This window comes from Camelus ferus, chromosome 24 (genome assembly GCF_009834535.1).
Source record: "Camelus ferus isolate YT-003-E chromosome 24, BCGSAC_Cfer_1.0, whole genome shotgun sequence".
Classification (NCBI taxonomy): Eukaryota; Metazoa; Chordata; class Mammalia; order Artiodactyla; family Camelidae; genus Camelus; species Camelus ferus.
The window spans coordinates 11,952,510-11,970,434 of record NC_045719.1 but is presented as its reverse complement, the minus strand read 5'-3'; the positions used below and the strand labels follow the sequence as shown (position 1 = coordinate 11,970,434).

The 17,925-nt window shown below is 41.6% G+C and overlaps 1 protein-coding gene across 8 annotated transcripts in view; it reads left to right on the top strand.

Annotated features, from left to right (window-relative positions):
• Window positions 1-17,925, top strand: part of CHST9 (carbohydrate sulfotransferase 9) — a 186,473-nt gene that overhangs the window by 110,304 nt on the left and 58,244 nt on the right. Inside the window, exon 2 of one of the 8 annotated variants that reach the window (XM_032467476.1) lies at window positions 2,171-2,223. The exons of the other annotated variants lie outside the window; for them this stretch is intronic. Within the exon in view, the coding sequence (XP_032323367.1) occupies window position 2,223 (1 nt within the window). The 5' untranslated portion in view covers window positions 2,171-2,222. The remainder of the gene's footprint in view (window positions 1-2,170; window positions 2,224-17,925) is intronic. 8 annotated transcript variants of the gene reach the window in all.

Genomic DNA, 17,925 nt, shown 5'->3' with positions numbered 1-17,925 from the left:
TGCTGTTTCCATTTTCAAGCCGAAGAGCTCGAGGGAGTAAAAAACTACATAAGTTATAAATGTGAATTTACTCATATATGTGTTGGTTTGAGAACTTGGGTTTCTACCCGGGAGCAGCCTTGCCAGCAGAATGCAGTCAATCTAAATTTAAAAGTCAGCGTGCAGAGAATTGTCAGGAAATGCCAGCTGCTCACTCTGACAGCCCTGTGGGAATTTGGATCCTTGATTTGCCTCTCCTGCAGAGGGTGAGTTGGGAGCAGAAGCTAGGAGTCCGGCTCATCACCTGGCAACCCAGAGAGACTTTCTTGGTCCCTCCTGGACTAGCCAATTTGTCTCCCCAAGAATTTAAATAAGAGAAGTAGAATCAATAGCGACTTCAGCCATTCAAGTCGAAGTGCACCCCAAGCTTACTTCTCTGTCTTTCCACTTAAAGGCTCTCCCTTGTCCAATTCCACCCCAGCACCATGCTCTCCCTCTTCCCTTCTCCTGAGTATCCCTGTCCTCATCTCCTGGTTGAATTTCCTAATTCTGGCCGCCTCTGCTCCGCTAACCCCTGGTGTGCTGCCCCAGGTGGGGAGTAACACAGAGCTGCCTTGTCTTGTTCTCTCTCTTGCTGAGGATGGCTCGCAAAGTGTTCAGTCAGGCTCTGGTATCCCATTTCTGCCTGGCTCCCATCCACTCCCTTCCCTCGCACCGGACTTCTCACCGCCCTGCAGTCTTGACCCCATGAACGTGTTAAGCATGCCCGTGCTACCCCAATAAAGCACACTCTGCCCGCGTGTTCCCTGAGTTAAGACACAAGTTCTGCCACTTTGGGGGTAGGTTTCCATGCAGCTTTCCTGATGACAGCCGTCTCCGCTGGCCTCTCGGTTATCTGCCCGCGTGCCACGTTAGTTATTAAATGCTGAGCAGTTTGGAATTTTATTGCCCCACGGTTATTCAGTTTCCCATCTTCCTGGATGAGTCAAAGGAATGTACCGTGAACTTCCGTTGTATGCTTCCCTGCCCCTCCCACATCAGATGCTTGAAAAGCGCCTGTTTCTAGATTAATTGGTGACCATGGATGAGTACACTTGGTGAAAGACAGACAGTGTTTAAGGTCTGTTTCATCTTTCCCACCATCAACCTCCCTCCTTTGGCTTTGTGACTGGTCCTGGCTCCTGTTTCCTTTCTTGGGCATTACAAGCCTTTGGACTCTGGAATCTGATAGAATTTGGTTCAAAATCCTGACCCATTGTAGGTCCTGGTTCAGGTTGTTTAACCTCTCCAAGCCTCAGTTTCTCTATAAAATAACTATGTATTAAGAGTTGTAGCCTGGTTTTTTTTTTTTGTTTTTTTTTGGGGGGGGGGGGGGTGGGAGTATTTTCTCTCATTTTGTGAATGTTTTGACCATTCTAAATTCATGTTGAGAACTGTTTAAAGATACATGCATAAAATATGTTTCTAAGAGTGTTACTTGGGCACCATATTGAGAACAGTGAATGGATGTACTGTAGATGAGAAACCCAAGGTTCAAAGGAATTACCTTTCCTGAGCCCACAGGTAGTAGGTATGGATTTGGGATACAAGCCTGAGGCTGTGGGACCCCAAACCTCATGCTCCTCCCAGTCCACGGATGTCTCTGTGCGGTAGAACCAAGAATCATTCCCGGAGATCGTAAGAGAGCGTCTGTCTTGAATGACGCTTGCAGTTACTTCAAGTCATGCAACATTTATACAAGGTCAATAACTTAACATTAGTCAAGTGCACAAGGAGAGAGGGACTTCTTTGTCTATATGTTGCTGAAAAAACAATAGTCTGAAAGAAGACAGCTGAAGTGAGAAAAAGACATTATAGACCACGGGAAGTGACATCACTTAAATCCCTGGGCTAAAAACCAAGGGCACTTGGTCCTTGCACCTGTCAAGTATCATTTTGTGATCACAGATAAATTTACTTCATATGAAAAGAAAAAAAGTAATATATGTTTAAACATGTTATAAATGAAATTGATTACTGAGTATGATGTAATTATATTTAAGTAAAGAACCTAGCAGCCATAGAAATAGCTACAACATCTAAGACGTAAAAGCCTGCACAGAAGTCTGAGGTTAGAGGGTGATATAAATGAAAACAATAAAAGTATTACCTTGTTACTTCTTCTGGTTTAATTTAGAACCTATGCTTTCAGGTTTCACCTTGAAGGCTTCTGGTACTAAGTGTGTATTCCTGACGCAACCCAAAGTAAGTTACCATGGATTTGATTCTACCAAAGGCAGAAGGAAAACATAAAAGAGATGAGAAGATATTTTTTCACAATTCAATAACATGAAAGAACTTCAGAAATTGCTTTCAGAAGATATACTTCTCAAAGTATTTGATGGTACCCTTTTCAACAGAGCCACAGAATAAAAGTTTATTTAATTTAATTTTCCATTCCATTACTTCTCAAAGTGCAGGACCAAGTGAAGGAGTGCCCTCGCAGATTGCATGCCACACGTCAGAAATCTATTCCCATACTCGCTGGCATGATTTCACCCATTGTTCTGTCATATTTTCATTCTGAACTGCAGGAAGGGAAAATTATACTAAACCTAGACCTTAGTTCCCGCCTTGGTCTGATAGTGACTTGGCGATCTCCATTCATCTAAAGATCAGTGCTCACTCTGTTACCAAGGGGATCTGAACAACAAATTCAAATTGTGCAGCATTCATTAAGCAATAATACATGCAGGACGCCATGCTGGAGTCTGTGGGCAAAGGAAGAGATGAGCTCATCTCAGAAGGGTGTAGATGAACTGACATCCTAGGAGTTAGTCCTGCACCCTCTTCACAGACGGCCACAGCCACCAGTTCAAGGAGTGGCCTCTGGAGCCACAAGCTAAACCACTCAAAGTCTCTTGTCCAGGACATGGTGCGTGGTCCAGGCCACAGGGGAGATAAAAGAGTCTCTAAGATCCTTTTCAACATTAATGTCTTGAGACTCTATGACTGGGTTGGAGTTACACATATACACAATTTGCAGCAAAATGTTAAGTAGAACCCAGCAGGGCTCCCTGTCCTTTCCTGATGCCTGGAACAAAAAACGACTTCAGCTACGGAAGTATGTTTCTGTACATGTGAGAGAGAGGAACATAGGAAGAGAGGGAGAGAGTGCTGGCCCGTGAGCCCCTTGGTTTGCATCATGCTAGGTTTACAGACTCGGAAGGCCTGCTCATGCACCACTGCACTGTTCACCAACCCTCAGACAGCTCCTCAGACAGCTTGGCTTTGCTGGTCTGGCTTGTTCCGGATCAGTGAGATCCAACCATTCTGTGCACCTTTTTAGGTGACGGGTTGAGTGGGGGTAACTTCTGAAATTGTGGCAATCCTGGCAAGGCTGAGAAGCAATCACATAAATCGTTTGAATCTGGAAAGGGGGACGACGAGGATGACAAATTTTAGTACCAAAGAAGAGATCGGCGACTGGGGATGGGAAGTCATTTTTAGAAACAGTTGGTACAGCTTCGCATGTGACACACTAGACGCTGTGACGATAAAGGAAGAGGGGGATCTCCGCCATCCTGAAATCAAGGGAATGAAAAATAGGTGATGAAACAGGCCAAACAGAATTACAATAAAAATGGATATGGCAGGGGATACTATTTTAAACTCAGCTCGTGGTCCATGCATTGCTAGAGGTTTTCAGGCTACTGGAAATGCTCGCTTGCCCCAAATTCACTAACATTGGTTGACTTTCATGAATATAACATACCCGCCCCATGCCTGGGGTGTAAGTTGTAGAGATCTCTGGAAATAGATTCATCAGTGAGCATTTGATCCTGGGCAAATAAATAAGTAAGAAAAATTAATAAAAACCTAGAGCAGCTAACCTCTTTCTCTTCGGGGCACTGGCTGAAATCTATTATTCTGATTACATCAGAGAGAAGGTTCCAGTCGCATGCTGATTCTTTTAACGTCATGCTAATCAGTTTTCCTTTTAACTAGGTCTGTAAATTGGTGATGGGAGTGAGACTAGGGCAGTACAGAGAGTATAAGTGAGGAAAACCAGAGATGTCTGCAGCTAAAAATTCTGAATACAAGAAATGGAAACAATTCCTCTTATGTGGCTACAGATATAAATGTTTATAGCATAATTGACCTAGGTTCTCACTCAAGATCAGTCACCAAGCCAGTGGTCCCTAACTGTTTCCACCCCAGCAGTGACTAAGAGTTCAACACACTTCCATCAGTCCTAGTGGCTCAGGGGCAGACCTCTTCTACCCCTGTCTCTTGCCCCTAGAGGAGGGTAGGGAGGGCGTCCATGGGAAAATCACCCCCTTCAGGAAGTTTTCATTCCTCCTCTGGCGAGCCGTCCCTTCCCCACTTTTTTCCTGAATGATGTAACCTTTCTCGGCCTTAGTTTCCTCGTCGATAAAAAGAGAACGATACGTTCAAGAATCTGTGCATACAGGGACATACACAGAGAGAGGTGTTAATATCTCCCAGTTTGCCTTTTTTCATTCAGACAATTTTTTGATCATGATACGTCAGAACTGGGTCTGCTGAACAGTTCTCCTTAAGCTCTTGAGCACTTAGGTGCGCAAGAGAATCTAAAAATAGCTCTGATTAGAAGTAAACACAGTCTGTTTAAAGGTCATTGTGACTCTGCTTCACAGCATTGAGCTTGCTTCCACCAAACGTCTCTAAAGTAAGAAGAAAAGACCCAGGGTTGGTCTATATCAATTATGGGGCTGTACATCTTAATAACTATCCTTTATTAAGCCCTAATACATTCAGTTGTGCTGCTGAGAGCTTAACGTGTAATGTCTTATTTAATCCCCCGTAACAGTCTTTTACGATTATTCCTTATATTGCAGATATAAAACTGATATTTAAAGAAATGACAGAGCATGCCCCACATGCCACAGAAAATTATTAAATTAGTGTTTAAGCCTAAATTTTGATGATTGCAACGTTTTTTCTCTTAGCTACCATATTAAGTCTGCAGGGCTATGGGAAGTGATCAGGAGAAAGGAAAACTAGAACAGAGCCGTAGAGGCATGTCATTCTTGTCGGCTGTGCCGCGGTTTTACCGTGTCACAAGATGAATGAAGAGAAACTATGTCAGGAATCTGAGTCTTAATAAAACTTAACAGGAGGAAGAGGGGATATGAATGACCACACCCCCAAATTGTTTGTTCTGTAGCAGTGTAACTGAGAGAAAGCCGCTCTTGTAATAGGCGACAATCACATTTTCCAATTATAGTTTGATTTATAAGTGAAAACAGTAACTCACTATTATAGTGTCCTACAGCTACTCAAGAAACTCCTCTCTGCCCAATTAAAATAAATTGATAATAAGTCGGATGCTTTGTGCTTGCGACAGCCACATTTGTCCTGGGAGAAGGAAACAACGTTGAGAACAGAATTACAGGGAAAGAGATTTTGAAATTGGACCTTGTCACTAGAGGGCACTTAGGGATCTGAAATCAGCGTTACCAAGAGTACTTTCTGAAATAGAAGCATTACTGACATACGCCTTTTCAGGGGAGGGAAAAATACCTGATTCTAGACGTAAGAATTCAGGATGTCTTCTGATGGGCTGTTTCTAGGTACCGGTTTGGTGAGAGAAGGAGCATTTCAGGTGGGCACAGTTTTGAAGTCAAAAGTCCTAGCTTCTCTCTCCCTCTGGCTTTCACCACTGGAAGTATTGCTGTGTTGTTACGGGGGGAAATGAAGGAGAAAACAATGAGGACACAGTCTTTGCCTTCCTCAGTCCCTTCCATAGCTTTCTTTTGGTCTCTTTGCCACGTCCTCATCCCTTCCATTAATCTCACCCTCGAGGTGTTTGTCCCCTCCCTCTGCTGTTCCTAGTTACTCCGATTTCACTTTTACTGGCCTCTCTCTTTCATTTCATTTTTCCTCCCATTCTGCCCGGCTTTGTTCCTCCGCTTTATTGTTCTTCGTTTTCATTAGCTGTTATATTGAGTTCTGGTTTTAGTTCTATTCCTGTTTGGTGGCTTAAATTTTATCTTTTTCCTCCTTTCCAAACACTCACATCCCTATTTTCTTAAGAAACCAATAAAATGTGTTTGCAGGATCTGTTTTACCTAAACTTGATGGTTATGAACAACGTGTTATCTGATGCCAGAAGAGGATCGTCTCTCACACTGATCAGGTCCGCGGGGAGAAATGTAACAGCAAAAAACAAGCACACATTCTTACAGTCTCGCTCTTACTGGACCCAAACAAGCAGAAAAACCTGTTTTCATGGTGTGTATACAGAACTAAAACCACAGATTTAAGTGGAAAAGTGAAAGATGTGGCCAAAAAAAGCTTGCTTTGGTCCACATGACATCAACCAACCAGTTTAATTGATTTTCTTTTCCAAACTCACCATTTCTTTTGGTTGTCATGTGGAGCAGTCGCTGCATAAAATCCTGAAGTCTGTATTTAGGGGCCAGCGGATATCTCGGCCACACTTAGAGCAAAGATGGGAGACCTTCAGTTGCCCTACTCCTTAATGTGAAGGGGAAAACATCTTCCTGTATTATGCACCCCGTCTGCGGAAATTACCCTGCAGTTATAATTAAGAAAATAATTGCAAGTACAGTTTAGCAGGTCCGTGTCCATCATTTCATCCTGTAAGTTGAAAAACTTCGCCCGCTGACCTAGTTTGTGAGCTTTGGGCTAATGTCCCGTGAGTGGTGGATCTAGGACTTCTTGAATAATGAAATGATGGGCTGGGACTGGGAATCAGGAATTTGGCTCCCTGCTCCCCTGGCTCACTATGTGGTCATAGGCAAGCCTCCACATCATCAGTTTTTCTGGGAGGAAGATGATTAGTGTAATTGTTATGCAGATTACTCTAGAGCTTTGTTTTCAATCAGCCGCTCTTGGCACCCAACCCTGCCCTCAACCTTTAAATAAACTTCCCATTCAGACAAGGAGAAGGGTATAGCTCAGTGGTAGAGCACTTGCTTAGCATGCATGAAGTCCTGGGTTCACTCCCCAGTGCCTCCATTAAGTAAATAAAAACAAAGAAGCCTTTCATTCAGACCGACAGCAGATGTTACTTCAGATGCCAGTTTTCACGAAATTATAATTTCAGAACGATTTTTAGGGTGCATTCATGTTTTCACTTTTTTCAAGCCAAGTCAAATCATAAGACATCCATCCAGTTAGTCAACCCTCATAGCTGAGTTACAATAAATAGATTAATTTTAATTTCAGTTTTTGACTTAGGAAAAGATCTTTGCTTTTTTACATTTTTGCCGTTTGTCTTCTCCTCCTACACAGCCCTACTCCGTGGGCTTAACTTAACATTTTCTATATTTATGTACACAGTCATGAATATCGTGCAGTTCCTTAACATTTCTCCTTAGGAGGACAGAACATTTGCTTTTCTTGGTCACTGCAATATATTGCAATTCTGTATCGCATCCACTTCCTGGCTTCGGAAAATACCAAGATGTTCCATGAGTGGAAAGAGCTCAGTGTTTGCAGCGGGGACCTGTGAACAGACTGTCCTGACGCAGGACCCTGCAACGTGCTATAATACACGCGACAACACAGGGGCTGACACTGTATTCAACAGAGCAGTGATTTCATCAGGGGAAGGGTGCCCCGCAAGGAAGATTTTCTGGAAGTTTACGAGGACAGTTTTTTGTTGTCACAGAAATTAAAAGTCGCTGGCATTTAGTTGATAGGAGCCAATACTGCTAGACACCCACTCAGTGCACAAGTCAGTTCTGCCCAACAAGGAATTGACCCCAGTTACGTGTGGCTTTCTGAAATCCTGGTGGACACCCTTGCAGTTAAAAGACATGTTGATAATTAGGTGGTCCTAGACCCCTACTCTCTTTGAGATAACAAACGGAAAGGAGTTGTTGGTGTCTTAAGAAACACTAAACTTTCCGGGCAATTGATTACCGTGTACACCAAGGGAAAACTTTTTTATTTGTTCACCAATTGATCAAGAATTACTCCATTGAAAAGATATGTCGCCAACTGCTTGTTTGGACCTCAAGAGCACTAACATATTGTCATATAAATGGGATTTATATGAAATTCAACAGAAAGGGGTTAATAATATAAAGAGCTTTTATAAATCAATGAGAGTTAAAAATGAGCTCCTTAATCCATTTGAGCAGAGGATGTGGAAACAGGCAATAAAAAAAAAAGTTCACTAATAAAAAAATCCTGTGCGTGGGATGGGTAATACTAAATGTTGATACCCAATTTTACATAAAACACAGCAAAAATGTTCAATAATATGTACATATAAATGTATAATATATAGCAATATTATAGTATACAATGGAGTGCATATGCAAAATATAATTTCATAGTGATTTATGGTATTGGTATTATTTGGCAATCACACATTATTAAGTTTGACATGTGCACATTTTGCACATGATTCTACTATGTTTAACTGCCTACTTCCTTCCATTGGACCACAAGTGAGTTTTCAAATTTATTCACAGTAACCAACACAGTGCCTGGCAGAGACCAGGTATTCAACAAATGTTTGTTAAATTAATAGATTCTTATGAAATACAGTTATTACTGTTTACTCTCATCCCTTCGAACTAGAGAGAAAAAAATATTTTACCAAATCAGATGCACATCTAAATCATAAATCTCTACTTTTAGTATATTTTCTCTGTTTAGAAACTTCTAATGGAAGGGGACGAACTGGCAACTTGACATTTGGATTGATACCTTGTTCCATAAAATGATTAATTTTAATTTTCCCAATATTTACATCAAAATTATACTCTCTAAAACTTTAAAAAATATAGTAGAAAAACTCATTACTTAAGGAAATCTCTTGTCTAAAGTAGTGGCTTTTCAGATGCACTGTCTGGACTCCTGAGTTCCCCAGCGCCTCCTCAGCACTGAGGAGACCCTCCCTCTCTGGATGCCACCCTCTGTTTCAACTAGAGCGATTCTGCTTTTGTTCATATTATATGTCAGGCTTCCACATAGGATTTGAATAGAATAAAAAGTTCAATGACATTAAATAAATAAACAAATGTGAAAAACACTGGTGTCAAAGGTAACTCACTAGTCATGTACACACACACCACCACCTCCTGTGTTACCTGTTTTGTATCCTACTCATTCTTCACAGAGCCCGGTTTTAAATCTACTTCCTCTGTAAAGTCTTACCAGTTTCCCCCAGTGGGTTAATTGCTTCCATCTCTGTGCCTTCTTATATTTTCTGTTCACATGTCTGTGTTTCCTTTTCAGGCAGTGATTTCCAAAGTGAGTTGCTTATACCTCAGGGGATAAGCAAGATAATATATTAGGGAAGAAAATAATAGAACTTCCATTTATATGTTTTTTTTAAGCTTTTTAATTCTGTATTTGGGGTTGGAGTGAATTTTATGAGATCAAAATATTCTACCACAGTGGTAGACGACAGATAAGTAATAGAAGATGATTGATAGATAGATAGATAGATAAAACAAATAAATGATGGAGAGAGTTTAGTGCTGATTAATGAAAAAGATTTTAAGATCGATTCTCTAGGCTGTGGGCTCCTATAGTAGGATTTCTTCATCTCTGTGTTTTTGGGTTGAGTATCACTTGAAAAATAAATTAAATTTGAAAGAATAGGTAAATTATTTTGGATTTTCTACATTTGAGTTCTCTAAAAGTAAAACACATCCGGATTAAAATTTTGAAAAGTCCTTCCATCATTGAATGCTTCAGCCACCAAACTCATCATGTTTGTCTCAAGAGACTCCTCCACGACTACAGTTTTTTCTTGGTGAGTTTGCCAAAGCCCCAAGGTGCCCAGCAGAGCCACAGTTCCATGTGCAGAAACTAAGAGCGGAGCAGATGTGGTTAGGGAACTGGAGGTCTGGGGTGAATCCAGGGAGCACCGTTAGGCAGACACACAACTTTGGAAATGAGAGTGGGAGGGGAAGGAGGGAAGGCTGGTGTCAGCAGCGCGGTCCCACCAGTGACACCAGGTGCAACTCTGAATTTGCTCCCAAAAAATCCAAAAGACAGCCTGGATCTCTGCATTGCAAGCATATTATTACTGAGTTAAATGAGTGCGCCATCAATCGTGTTTTCTGTTTCATTTCATTCTGCTATTCTCTTGTAAATAGGGTTCTTCTTTACCCCTATTTTAACTGATGTATTTTGTAACCTGCCACTAAATAATTAGCTCTGCATCGTTACACACTGTTCTCACTCAGCATCTGGGACTCCAATTAATTACATGTATTTTGAATTTTTATTTTTATTTTATCAGTAGGCTTCCTTAAATATTTAGATAATAGTAACTCTACTACTACTAACTCTGTGATATTTCATAAATTATAACACTTATAAAAACCCCAGAAGGCAGGTAATTGTTATCCTTTTGGTTAAAATGTAGGAAGTTAAAGAGAAACATACAACTCTCTCAAGATACAGAAAATGATAAACTATAATGAAATCATTTTATTTTCTCCTAACTTCTCATGTTTTCTTTATATAAGCCCTTAAACGTCTTTGTTCTGTTTAAATTTAAGATTAAAATATTGAGTTTGAGCTTATAAACATTTAATTACTTTGGGAAATGCATTTTATGAGACCCAGGAAAGTCAGTTTCAATGATACGGAATAAAAATCTCTTATCATGCTTGGAACACAGTTTTTGAGAGCCCACTGCATTGATAAAGGTATTTCCTTTGTAAAATGAATTATTCCATTATGGGCTAAATCCTGCCAGCATCGATTCTGAAAATCCAAAGTGGAGGAATTTGGATACAATAGTTTAACATGAAGTGAACAAGCAAGTAGTATTTTTATTTTTTAAAGAAACAAATAAAATGGTTTCAGTAAATGGTTGTACTCAAATTTATTACCTACTCAGTGTCTCTGAACCATAAATCTGACAGCTGTATCTGACATGTAAGCAAATACTGTTCTGTATAAATGTGGTCTAAGCGTTTTCAAAGCTTTTTGCACAATCTCATTATTGTGATCACTTATTGCTTTTCTTCCCCCAAGAGAAGGGTTGTCCGTCCTAATTTAGTGGTGAAGAACTGATTTTTATTATGTTCTCCCAAGTGAAAAGTAGCTCCAGTTCTTTCAAATGGAATGATTGCCAGGTTGACTTGTGGAGGGGCTGGGGGCTGGGGAGGGGCTAGGACCAGCAGCTACCCAGAGAAAAACCCCATCCCCATGGGGAAGGAGCACAGCCTGAAAAGTCCCTCCCGAACGTTCGCACGTGATAATCACGAATTTCCTGCACTTACAGGACATTCTTTCCCATTTGATATCAGTGAAAAAGAAGACAAAGGCCTAATCGTCTCTCTAGATTCCTTTATACAGGCATATCTCATTTGCTCACACTTTGCTTTGCTCTGCTTCCCAGATGTTGCGTTCTTTTATAAACGGGAGGTTTTTGGTGACCCCGCATTGAGCACGTCTGTTGGCATCATTTTTCCAACAGCATTTCTCACTTTGTGTCTTCGGGTCGCATTTGGGGGATTCTCACGGTATTTCACACTTTTTCACAATGATTGTGTTTGTTTTGGTTATCTCTGATCAGTCATCTTTGGTGTTACTATAGTAACTGTGTTGGGGCGCAGCGAATTGAACCCGTATATGACAGTGAACTTAATGGATTAACGTTGTGTGTGTTCTGACTGCTCCACTGACCAGCCATTCCCCTGTCTCTCTCCCTCTCCTGGGCCTCCCTATTCTCTGAAACACAGCAATATTGAAATTAGGCCAGTTAATACCATACAGTGGCCCCTGAGTGTTCAAATGAAAGGAAGAGTCGCACTTTAAATCAAATCTCACTTTAAATCAAAAGCTAGACATGATTAAGTTCAGTGAGGAAGGCCTGTGGAAAGCTGAGACAGGCTGAAAGCTGGGCCTCAAACAGTTAGCCAAGCTGTGAATGCAAAGGAGAAGTTCTCGAAGGATCAGAAGTGCTGCTCCAGCGAACACACGAATGATAAGAAATCAGAACAGCCTTACTGCAGATAGGGAGAAGATTTGAGCAGTCTACACAGAAGATCAAGCCAGCCACAGCATTCCCTTCAGCCGAAGCCTAATCCAGAGCAAGGCTTCCCTCTCTTCAACTCAGTGAAGGCTGAGTGAGGTGAGGAAGCTGCAGGGGAGGAGTCTGAAGCCAGCGGAAGTAGGTTCTTGAGGTTTCAGAAGAAAATAGTGCTCCCTGTAACATGGAAGCACAAGGTGCAGCAGCCTGTGCTGATGTCGAAGCTGCGGCAAGGTCTCCAGCTGACAGCATGGTTGACGGAACATTCTAAGCCCACTGTTGAGACCCACTGCTCAGAGAAAAAGATTCCTTTCAAAATGTGACTGCTCACCCAAGAGCTCTGGTGGAGGTGGACGAGGTTCGTGGTGTCTTCATGCCTGCAAACACACGTCCATTCTGCAGCCTGTGGATCAAGGGGTCATTTTGACTCTCAAGTCTTATTATTTAAGAAATACATTTCTTAAGGCTGTACCTGCCATAGAAAGTGATTCCCCTGATGGATCTGGGAAACAGTAAATGGAAAACGTCCTGGAAAGGATTCGCCATTCTAGATGCTGTTAAGGACATTCGTGATTCACGGAAGAGGACAAAATAGCATTAATAGGGCTTTGGGAGAAGTTGACTTCAACCCTCATGGGTGGCTTTGAGGAGTTCAAGACGTGAGTGGAGGAAGGAACTGCAGCCGTGGTGGAAGAAACCAGAGAACCAGAATTAGAAGTGGAGCCGGAAGACGGGACTGAATCGCTGCCGTCTCGTGGTCACGCTTTCACAGATGAGAGCTGCTTCTCATGGGTGAGCAGAGGAAGTGGTTGCTTGCGGTGGACTCTGACTCCTGGTGAAGATGCTGTGGGAATGACAACAAAGGGTGTAGAATATGATATAAACTCAGCTGACAAAGCAGCGGCAGGGTTTGAGAGGATCGACTCTAATTTTGAAAGAAGTTCTGATGTAGGGAAAGTGGTATCCAACAGCACTGTGTGCTGCAGAGAACTCGTTCACCAAAGGAAGAGCCAATTAATGCATCAAACTTCATTGTTGTCTTATTTTAATAAATTGCCACCGCTACCACCACCCTGATCAGTCAGCAGCCATCAACATCCAGCCAGGACCCTCCACCAGCGAAGAGATTACTGAAGGCCCAGAATGATGGTGAGCATTTTTCAAACAACAAAATGTTTTCTACTTAAGGTATGTACATTGTTTTTCCTAGACAAAATGATATTACACACTTAGTAGACTACAGTACAGGTTAACATAACTTTTATCTACACTGGGAAACCAGAGAAATTCGTGTGACTCGTCCTATTGTGATACTCGCCTTATGAAGATGGTCTGGAATTCCACAATCCATCTGGAATTAATTTTTTGTTGGTGGTGTGAAGCAGGGGTCAGGATTGGCGTAGCCAGTGGCTGCAGCCTAATTAATTGAAAAGACCATCCTCTCTGGACTAGCACTTTTGGAGCACTGATTATGCTGTAGGCACGGTGCAGGTTGAGACTCCATCTCATCTTCACAGAATATTTCCTCACTTTGTAAATGAGGAAATGTACAATTAGATGCCGTTAAATAAATTTCCCAAGGTTCATGGCTAGGAAGGTATGAGTCTGGGTTTTGAGTTCAGGTCTTAACTTCCAAGGCTTGCTTAAGTCATTGTCATCAAAAGGGGGAATTACATTTTGTTAGTGAAAACCACGGCGGTAACTGGGTTGGGAACCACTGGGAAAGTGAAATTGAAAAAGGGTTGACCCCAGAAAAGAACAGGACCTTGAATGACGCCTTGCACATAGCAAGACTCAGTAACAATTCACAGCATTGCAAAAAGCATCCACTTGGAATAACTACAGAACTTTGTAGTTCTGTGTGTATGTGTTTGTATAGATACACGTATGTATGTGTGTGCATGTATGCATGCATGCGTGTGCACGTGTATGCATACATGTATGTAGGTAGGTATGTCTGTCTCTGCATATGCTTGGTCGCCCCTCCAGGTGGTGCTTTTTGGTGTTCCTTGGCCTGGATCCCCATCACGATTCCTGGCCTGGCTGATACCTCCTGGGGGTCAGCTCCTCTGTCTCCTTGCACATCCGTGCACACAGGGGTCTCGAGTCAGCCCCTCAGGCACTCTTCTTTCACACTCCTCTGTAATCGTCTGTCCACTTGCCTGTATCTGCCACTAGACCAGGAGGAGCTTAAGGTCAGAGACTTGCAATTCCCAGAGTGTGGCATAGATTAGAAATTCAATACCATTTTTTGAGTAAATGAATACTATTTCATTTTACTCTTGAAGGACTATCCTGTGGAAAGGAATTATATAATTTTTGAGTAAATCAATACATATTTGAAGGGCTGTCTTGTGGACAAGGAATCCTAAATCAAGGTACTATGAACAGAGCCTTCTGGGAGGAAAGGGGCACTGAGGCACCTGCCACAAGAGGTGTTCCAGAAGAGACTGGAAAATCGCAAGGATTCTGCAGTCCCTTCCCCCTGCTCCCTTCCAAACTGTGAGCTCCTTGAGGCCAGTGACAGCACCCCATTCATTATCCATCCCCAAGCCTGAGCAGGGGCTGGTACTGTGCCTGGCATAGAATGAATTCACTGTAAGTGAATGAATGAATGAACGAACGAGTTACTTAGTGGCTTAGGTGGACTTTTCTTGTTGCTACTGTTTTGTTTGCTTGAATGTTTTTTTGCTGGAGGGAAACCATAATCATTCACCTGGCTAAAGTATGCAGAATTTTAGGAACACCAGTAAAGCAGAAGAGGGGCAAAGAAGTGAAAGATGTTTACCTTTGATAAATGTATCCAACATTTTGTAAACTGTTTTAAGAAACAGTTTTAACTACAGCATCCAAATGTGTTTTGTGTGCTTTGGCTTCTTCCTCTCTTTTTCTTAATTACGTCTGGGTGAGGAGACCAGGAAATGGGGCTCCATAATCTTTGTGATGTTTAGAGGCTCTGAATCTAGCCCCCAGGCAGAGGCCAGACCATGCAAAGCCCTGTGGGTCTTGTTTACTCTGTGTAGGAGTTGGTACTTTATCTTGAAGGCAGCTGTAAGCCGTTGAATGATGATAAGGAGGGAGAATAACATAATAGATTTGTTTTTCTAAAGGTCACTCTGACTGCTGTGAGCAGGATTGATTGGGGAGTGGGAAGGGGAGGATGGAGACTGGAGGACGAGGACCAGTTCAAAGCAGTGTGGAAACTGATCAAGAGAGAGTTGATGAGAAGTTGAATTAGGGCTGTGATAGGCTGGAGGAGGGAAGGGACTGGCTTCAACAGATATTTAGTAACTTGGCTCAGCCCACTGAATTATCTGACAAAGATAGGGGGCTTGTCAGAAATTATTAGAGTTAGCTTTAAATGTAATAGTAATAATTAAATTCTCAGGCCTCCGCTTCTGCTGGACCTGCGAGGGTCTGTGATGGAAGGCTTTGTTCACTACAAAGCACTACGCGCATCCGCTGTGGGGTAATTACCTACAGAAATCATACCTCCCAAGTCCACGCGCCAGAGGCAAGCGCCAGAATCTGAACATGAGTTCATGTTTATGGGTGATCGGCAGCAGGATTGCACATGTATTCCTGAACAGTGAACTGACTGTTCGTCCTCAAGTGCTCATTACAATGGAAATGAGTAACACTTGAATGATTGATGTCGCTCTGCTCCAAACATGCCAGTTAGCAAATACTTGGCTACAGCTCAGTACGTCAGGAATTCATATGCTGATTGATGCCAGACGTGAGCAGCTATATTTTGTGAATGGAGTGAGGATGGGTACCTCGCAGGGAAGAATGTACGCCGTTTCCGCGTGCAGTCCCAAGTTTAGAAATCGGCATTTAGGCGTGAAGGACTTGGCTCGGTCGTGCATATGTATGTTTTTAGTCCAGGAAAAAGGACCATTTAGCTTTCTCTCACCAATACTTTAAAGATTTTTTTCCAAACCAAAGACTTTTATTGAACATAGAAAATTCAATCTGCAACCAATTCTAATTTCCCAATCCACTTCTTAATTTGGGAAACTGGGATAAAGATGCACTAGTTAATGCAACTCTGCTGTGAGATTATGTGTAAAATTGAAGGGAAAGGGGCTTTCTGGCCTTGATCTATTTCCACATCCCAGAATTCTCCTTACATATTTAAGGTCATTTTTACATAGATGACAATTGATCAGCATTTTGAAAAAAGACCAAAAAAGTGAAAAGCACTCCCTGTATCCTTTAAGGATCCCTTCATTTGACGTATCCTTTCTGCCCTGGGACTTAAGACATAGAATATTCAGGCTTCGTTTTTGGCCAGTGAGTTGCTACAAGATAATTCTATAGGTTCTCATACCAGTTTGCTCGTTTTCTGCCCTTGGTAAAATATTCATCATTAACCATTATAAATTATAAGATCTTTTTTTTTTCTTCCCAAAAAAAGTGTGGACTTTCTTTTTTTAACAGATCTGGAACTGATAGAGCTGCTTGCCTTAGGTCACACTCCCACTCCTTCAGTCTGCAGGCTGGTAAACCCTAAGACTGTCAGAGGAAGGAAGCCTGATGTAGAAAACAGAGTAAAGGCAGGTGGAAGGAGAAGGAAAAATTCATTATGGTGAAATGTCCTGACTCCAGTGTGTGAATTGTTGAATAACTGGACAGTACGGTATGTACTGAACGTTAATTCTGTCAAGATTTCCAGAGTAAGAAATTCCACTAACTATATCTCTCTGGTTCAGTATATAGTAACCATCACCATTATTATCTTTATTTGTGGATCAGTTTTGTTATATAGTTGGATTAAATACTAGCTACTTGCAGTCAATAAGAATGTATCGAGAATGAGTTATTATTCTAGGCACTGAGGATTATAAAAATAAGTAAGACTTGCCTCTTGCCCTAAAAGAGCTTATAGTCTTGTCTGGCAAGAAAGAGGAATAAATACATAATGGTAATAAAGCATCGTAAATCTATGGTGGAGGGTTATAAGTACAGGAGAGGCATACCTAAGCTTGACAAAGTGGTAGAGGAGCAGAGAAGGCTTCCTGGAGGAAGAAACATCTGTGTTGTCTTAATGGAGTCTTAATGAAGGCTAGGATGTAGGCTGGAGCCAGTGAAGCTGGATGCAACCTCTTTAAAAGTAATTGGGCAATACATTTCAAGAGTCAAAAAATGTTTAGACCTAGAATTTCCCTTCTTTGAATCTTTAAAAAAAATTCTGAAGTAGGAAAAAAAGTGTATTTAAGAATGTCAATTTCATAGTTATTTGTAGTAACAATATTAAAACCAGCAATAGAGGGATTTTAAAGGAAATCATAGTTTATCCACTCAAAGGACTGAAGAGCAGACACGCATGGTTTTTGCTCAGAATTTATTACAACATTTGGTAGTTCATTCTACAAATACTGATTGAGCAGCCTATGCCAGGCACTGATCTAGGCTCTGTGAACACAAAGTCAGAGAGACGTGGTTCCCACTTGAAGGAGCTCGTGGCAAAATGGGGAATAAAGATGACCCAGTTCACTTACAGGAAGGAGATGGTCTCTAGAGGTGGCCTAAGCATGCTACTGGGATGTAACTGAGACCCACATAAATTAGACCAGCAGGACATGGTAAGCTGCCAGAAGGAGATGGTGTAGGACTTGGGTTTTGAATGACAAGAGGGGAGAAAGGAAATGGAAACATAGAAAATGGCTTATTTTATGATGTTATGTGGGAAATAAAAGCAGACGGTAACATTGGATGTGCAGTTTGACCACAACTCTATAAAGTTAACCAACCAAAGAAAAAAAATATATATATATGTATATATATATGAATGGGGAAAAAGAGAGAGGGAGACAGTGAAGAATGTGAGGTGTTAGGCTTGGTTGTCTGAGGACAGTGGTACTGCGGGCAGCATTTTTCTCATGTCTCCCTTTTGGTCTTTTTCAAGTATTCCCTTATGAACATACTGCTTTTATAATGAAAGG